The 7112-nt window shown below is 40.5% G+C and overlaps 1 protein-coding gene across 4 annotated transcripts in view; it reads left to right on the top strand.

The window, feature by feature from the left end:
- Positions 1-7112, top strand: part of OLAH (oleoyl-ACP hydrolase) — an 891885-nt gene that overhangs the window by 698597 nt on the left and 186176 nt on the right. For all 4 annotated transcript variants that reach the window (XM_044067516.1, XM_044067517.1, XM_044067520.1 and 1 more), the window contains one exon: positions 602-771. In XM_044067516.1, the coding sequence (XP_043923451.1) occupies positions 602-771 (170 nt within the window). The remainder of the gene's footprint in view (positions 1-601; positions 772-7112) is intronic.

Here is a 7112-nt window from a genome sequence, read left to right as displayed (position 1 = left end):
GATTAAGTGATCATATGACATAAATAAACTGTTTGTATCCTTCTGTGATTTTTTTCCAGTGTTATTATTTTTCATCATGTTGAGTTTTGAAATGCATGCATTGATTAACATATACTCTTACGTTGTTGGGAGGAACCCAGAGTATCTGGAAAAGAGTTTTGTAGGCATGATGAGAGCATGCAAATTTCACAAACACAGTTATCTGAAGTTAGCTTGAACTCCATCCCTTGGAGCTGTGAGGTGGATGTTTTAGTCTATTGCTCTTATTCTAGGTTGTGGTTAAATACCATTTCCTAGGGACAGTCATCCACCTGTAAAACACAGGTTAAAAAGAAGTGATGAAGTAAAATAGTGCTGCGAACTGAACTGCAGTAGTGTATTACTTACTTGCATCAGCACACTGGTATCTTATTGAACTGTAAAAATGTTAATGTTTTCTATTAACCATTCATATTTTTTCTGTGTATGTGCAAGTTTACTTGTAGATGTATCACCTCTTATCTCAATTGAATAAGGTCCAAAATTTATGTAATTCACACAGTAAGTAAAATAAGTAAGTAAGAGTATTTTGTAGAAAGTCGTCTTGCTTTGTCTTTTTTAGTCCAAGGCCCGTTATCCCATACAGAAAAGAAGTGAGCTGTCAGATGATGAGTTTCTTACGTGGATGACATCTGTTGGGGGCACTCCTCCTGAGATTCTTAAAGACAAGAGTATCCTGCAGTTGTTCCTTCCAGTCTTAAAAGCAGATCTTAAAGTTGTGGAAAGCTTCAGGTAAGAGTATGCAGTAAAAGCTATATTCCAACATCCTGTAACAAAAGAAGTGTCCGTCTCTTGAAATTTATTCTTTAACTGAGATTTTATTTACTTCTTAATAGAACTTTAGATGGCCATTGCAATTCATAGCTCTCCCTATGCTGTGTAAGAGACATCAGAAAGGGCATCTTATATATGTAGGTGCCAGATGTGAAGTTCATATGCAGGCCCTCACCTGGCAGTACACCTCAAGATGAAATGAATGGTTAACTTTGCTACAGATCATCATGCTGTAAAATGAAGCATGAGGGCACTGCTGTATGCAAAATACAGCTGCAGTAGAAAACTAAAAGTATTATGGGATTGGGACTTATTACATTCCTTCTGGCTGACAGCACAACAGTACACAGTGGAAGATGCTGTGGAAATTTCGGGATTTCTGTGGCACATGAATAGCCCATGTTCCATGTGTTATCCTGTGGATGTTTACACACAGTGGTAGAATCCCAACATCAATAGGGTGTATAACAAAAGGAATAAAAATCATTGCAAAAAATGAGGAAGTGCAAGTACCTTGTAAGGTAAAAACTTCCTCATTGATCTAAATAAGCAACTCAAGGGGCAAATCAAGTCTACCAAAGTTGGATACGAGTTAAAATAGCCACCCAAGCCATGGGCAGTCACAAGGCATTCTTCAGCTATGTCCAGAACCTCAAAAACAGTACACTGTAATGTGCCAAACTAACTGTAAATGGATCCACTTATAGTGAGCTAGAAGATGTAGCAAATCTACTGACTGATAATTTTACACCCCCCCAGGCAACCCTCAGGAAATACCCTCAACCATAACCCCCCCACACATGCACACTGTCAACCATAACCCCACACACACACACACACACACACACACACACACACACACACACACACTATCATTAGGAGGTGGGTTCTTAGTGCGTTCTGTAAGGCCAAGAACACTGAAGTTGATGGGCCCTGATAATATCCCAGGACAGCTGCTTAGTAACATGAAGCATGACCTGTTAGGATCACTAGAATCACAATTTTACTGTAGCCTCCTGACAGGCTTCGAGTCTAGCGAATAAAGGACTGCAGCTGTCATCCATCTGCACATAGGAGGGTCATCTACAAACCTGGGTAACTACAGACCCCTAAGTCTGACTAGTCTCGTATGCAAGTTTGTGGAAAGAATCATCAAGGAAAGAAATATTCAGCCACTGGATCCATACTGGGTACATACTGCCTACCTTGACCTGGCTAAAGCATTTGACACAAAACCCTACATGGGCATTGTAGACAAACTTACAAAATTGAGTATGAACCCATAAGCCACTTGCAAGATTGCCAACTGGCTCAAACAAAGGGCCCAAGAAGTAAGGATAGGGGATTGTATCTCCACAAAAAGCCCAGTTACTAGAGGAGTCCCTCAAGGCTTGGTATATTGGTACAGGGGCCACTGTTTTGTGGCATCTACTTCTCTGAAGTCATGATCAAAGTTAGGAGCCTCTGGCTGGCCAAGTTTCCAAGTTTGCAGATGATTACAAATTGGGTGCAGTCACAGAATCTCCTAAAGACACAAATACCCTCCAAGAAGGTCTGACACAGAGCAATAACTCATGCCATAGCAACTGTCTCCGTACCAAGAAGTATATAGTCGTATACACCTTAATGTGCTCCTAGGAGTAGACACAGTGATCAAGAATTTGGGAATGCATGTAGACAGTAACCTGTTCTTTGACCATCATTTGTCTGCAGTAATAAGAAAATCATTATAAGCAAGGATATGGCATCTAAGTTTAAGGATGTCATTTTTCCTCTGTACTCTGCCTGTGTACCTAAATAGGCATATGCAACAACTGGAGTGTCCATAAAGGTTCATCACAGAAAGAATACATGGTATAAACAACATGCTGTACACAGACAGCTTCAAAGCCCTATTCCAGTACTCTGTCTCCTACAGATTGCCGAGACGTTATCTATGCCTGGCCTACAAAGCATTCTCTGATCTCGTTAATGGACCTGTTCATAGGTATATACCAGGCTAAAAACAACCAGGGCCTTTATAAGCCTAGTCGTGCAACCCAGTCCAGTTGTGTCCCCTTGTAACATGTTTTGCATCTAAAATGTTGGAGTATGTAATGTTAGTTATGGGGTTGATAAAAATTTAAGTTGGGGGAAGTATGTTAGTTGGGGAATGTTAACGGTCAGCCTCTGTCTACAAGAGACATGGGGACCAGCCCTGGGATGTATTTATAATTTCCCATCAATTGGTAAAGGTTGCATTTGAATAAGGTTAGGGATGGACTTTGTTTCACATGGACAGGTAGCCTTTTCCAGAGAATGGGGATCTTTTGAGATGCATATCTGTCTCACCAGCTTATTTTATTTATGTCGCAAGCAAAGTTTAAATCCCTAGATCTAGTGTTTTCTGGTACTTTCATTTTGCAGATGTGCAAAAGCTCCATAAGGGCTAAATCAAAAAAATGCCTTATGTGCAAAGCACAGATCGTCTTTCGACAACCTGATGATCTGTATAGGACAGTGTTTTAATACCCTGGCTTCTTTTGGTGAGGAATTTGTGTGGGCATTCCAACTGCTGCATATGCCTTGTCAGGTATATGCTGAAGGGGGCACTTTACTCACTGATGGGTCTGATAAGGGCAGAGTAGAGTGGTACTATAACTACCTTAGACCTGGATGCCATACCCTTATTTATAAGTTGGGCAATGTAAAATGATTTTCTTACCACCTTGACTATATGTTGCTCAAAGGCCAGATTACTTTCTACATATGTTCCCAGATATCTAAATATCGGGTCAACTTATCAGTGGAGTAATTTGCCTGGGTTAACTTTTCCCGAAAGGCACTATAATGTATTTCTTGGCATAGAGTTTTAATACATGGCCCTGGCACCAGTCATTTGTCTGTTTCAGACCTTCGTACAAGATGTTAGTGTCAAGGAGGGAATTTATGATCACTCCCAATTTGCAGTCATCTTCAGACTTGGTGAGCTAGAGGCCCTTGACATTAGCCTTGACCTCTTAGCAGTAGATGCCAAACAGAATTGGGCCCAGCACAGAACCCTGTGGTGCTCCACTGGTGAATTGCCTCTTAGTAGAGGTGGTCTCACCAATCCTGACAACTTGGGTTCCATCTGTGAGCCAGCTGGCAATCCATTGAGTTATGTATGAATATATACATAGTTCAGTGAGTTTGTCTGCAATACATATGTGGAGCATTGTATCAAATCCCTTAGCCAGACCTAGGTAGGTGATATGCGCCATTTTCCCTTCATCCATTTCCTTGGTCACCTTCTCAAAAAAGTCTGCCAGGTTGAGTTGGCATGACCTTCCCCTGACAAAACCAAACTGGGATGGTTCCATTGTCTGCAGGTTGCCATTGTCTTTGTTGGTAGATTCCATGATAATTTATTCCATGGCTTTGCATATTAGACTAGTTAGTCTAATAGGTCTGTAGTTTCAGGGGTTAATTGATGGCCCACTCTTGTAAAGCAGGATTACCATTGCCATTCTCCATTCTGTTGGCACATAGCCTGTTTTGAGGCTGTAGTTGAAAGGTGACTCAAGTAGTGCTGATATGTCATGTTTCAGGCTATTTAGGAGACAATCTGGGATATTGTCGGGCCCCACTGAGGCTGTGTTTTTGGCCCTAGCAAGTGCTGCCATAACTTGCTCCCTGCTAATAGTTGGGGGGTTTATGCTTGTAGGGATTCCCAGGAGGGAGAGTAGGGAGTAAAGTTTGAGCTGAATTTGTCAGCCAGCAGGTTTGCTGTGTCACTGTGCTCAGTGAAGGTGGTACCATTTACTATCAATTCAGCACACTGCTGTGCGTTACCTTTGAGGTTTTGGACATAGCTGTAGAGGGCCTTGTGGCTCTCTTTATCAGGAGAGGTTATCTTGCTCTTATAACCGGCCTTGTTGAATCTAATTAGTCATCTTAGTTTCCTGTTTAGCTCAATTAGTGAACTTTTGTCTTTATTTATTGATTGATTGATATTTGGTTACCGGGAAAGCCTGAGTGAGTAGAAGCCCATTTTCAGCAGAGGCCTGGGGAGAAAAGTTCTAAATTATTACAAAACATTTTAAGAAATATTATTTTATAATCAAAAATAAAACCAAAACATCTGGAGTTTAAATAATTATTAACACATTAGACATAATATAAAAATATTGGTTAAGAATTGATACAATTTATATGATATTAATTTATTATTTAGAGACTTTAAGACAGTTTGTATAGAAATTAAAGATTAGTTAGTCTAATGCAAACAGGAATTGCAATATGAAGTGAGGGGAAAAACTGGGTTATGGTATATTTAAAGAGAAAGTCAGGGAAGAGAATTTGATAGAAGTAAGGAAGTAAGTGGAGAAGGGAGAGTAATTGGTTATAAGGAATAAAAAGGTATTTGTTCTCATTTAGGCATATAGTTTTGAGAGTTGGTGTTTCTAATTTTGGCCATGACTTTTTCCTTTTGTTATATACCTTGTTAAGATTAGGAGCCCACCAGTGTTTGTTTTGTGGGATTACCCCTAGTAGGAAGAACAATCTCTGTGCAGCCATTTGCATGCTTTACAGTGTTTCTGTGAACAATTCTGCATAGACTGTTGTGAACTCTAGGTTAGGCTGGGCTTTGAATTTTAACAAACTGTCAGTAGTTTCTAACTGTAACAGGTTTTGCTTGGTTTTCCAAGCTGATTTCTATTTCGAAGGAGAGAGCTTTATCTACCCTCGCTAGTGAGGACATAACATGGGATTGGTGGTAATTAAAGTCTCCTGTGAATGGAGTGTGCCTCCAGTAGATCTAGGTAAGAGTTCTGGGATTCTTGTGACATAGTTGGTGACCTATAACTTGCTAAGGGTATGGTAAGGGACTCTATATAGGGTTTTGTTTAACCAACCTTGAGGTATATTTGTTGCTAATGCAGATCGAGACACCTCCACCTTTAGTCCCTGTCTGTGCAGCAGACGGTCTAAATGTGTGGAAGGCAACCTTGCACTGCCAAAGTACTTTCTGTGGCTTTAAACAATGTCTTGTTAATGACACAGATGTCTGTATTTTCCAGAATGAGGAAAGCTTGTAGGGTGTGGAGTTTCTTGTTAAGGCTTCTAGCATTTCACAGTAACACCTATAAATTCCTTTGGATTTTAATTGCTTTGTCAATTAGTCACTTTGGCATTGCCTAAAAATAGCTATCTGAGGATGGATAAAGTTTTAACCAAAACCCCGAAGCTTAGGGAGTAGTTGCAGGCCATAATTTCACAAAGCAATGTGGTCTGTTGACCATATTCTCCCAGGCTGGCAGATATTGAATCCCCCTGGACTGACATGAGAAACTAAGCCAGTTGTTGAAGTCAGTCATTTTTGTTCATACTGTGGCATCATCCTTGGTGAAGGTAGAATGCTGTGCAATGTATGGCACTTAGCTGTTTGAGACATATATTCAGAGAGATCCATAATGTATGTTATCATATAGTCCGAAGAGGTGCATTTCAGATCATTTTTGCTGACATGGACTGTGATATCACGTGTGACTGTGTATCATACAATCGAGCCCCCTATGACAAGAGTCCTGGGTAAATTATTTGCTTGCCTTATGGGCTTTGATTTCAGGGGTCCATGTGAGTGTAGTCTTGTGTGTGGTATTTGGTGCTGCTTTTGGTGTGTGCTTTTCAAATTGCTGAGGATAGCTGTTGCCGTTTCTAGGCTTAGGAGGTCTTTAAGATTTGGGGAGATTGCTTTATATTGCCTCAGCATAAGATGGTGTGTGTGTGTTTTCTTGACAACCTTGTTTCAAAGCAAAATTCTTGCCTTCAAAGAAGTTGTGTATGTACATCTCTGGCATACTGTATTGGTTTCTTTAAGGATTAAAAGTTTGTCTGTATACATTGTCTCAGGAAGCACATATCTACCAAGCTGGGTGCGAAGACATTTGGAAATTGCATACCCACGTTGTCTGCACTTGTATTAAGGTGGGCTGTTAGGATTTAAGGACTAGGTTTTACAAAGGTCTCCTAGAGTGGTTTCTAGGGTTAGGGACAAGAGGTGAAGAGTGCTCGTACATGGTATTAGTGCTATCTGATGCGCAAGCCAGCTGCTCTAAACTTAACTCCATGCAATGCTTTAATAGACTAGTCTGAGTACTAGTTTTATAGGTAAACTTAACTGTCCAGGTGCTTGCATCTATACAGGGCACTGCCAACTGCCACTGCACATTGAGTAGCTCTGTGCAAATGCACCTGATTTATAGAAGCAGAAATGAAAGAGAAATCTAACCTTTGCGAACTCTGGGCAACAAAACAACTACACTTTGAGCCCCTCT

The sequence above is a fragment of the Protopterus annectens genome, chromosome 3.part1 (assembly GCF_019279795.1).
Source record: "Protopterus annectens isolate FY-2018-M chromosome 3.part1, PAN1.0, whole genome shotgun sequence".
NCBI classification, from domain to species: domain Eukaryota; kingdom Metazoa; phylum Chordata; order Ceratodontiformes; family Protopteridae; genus Protopterus; species Protopterus annectens.
Note: the sequence above shows the minus strand (reverse complement) of the source record. Positions and strands in the feature narration are given on the sequence as shown.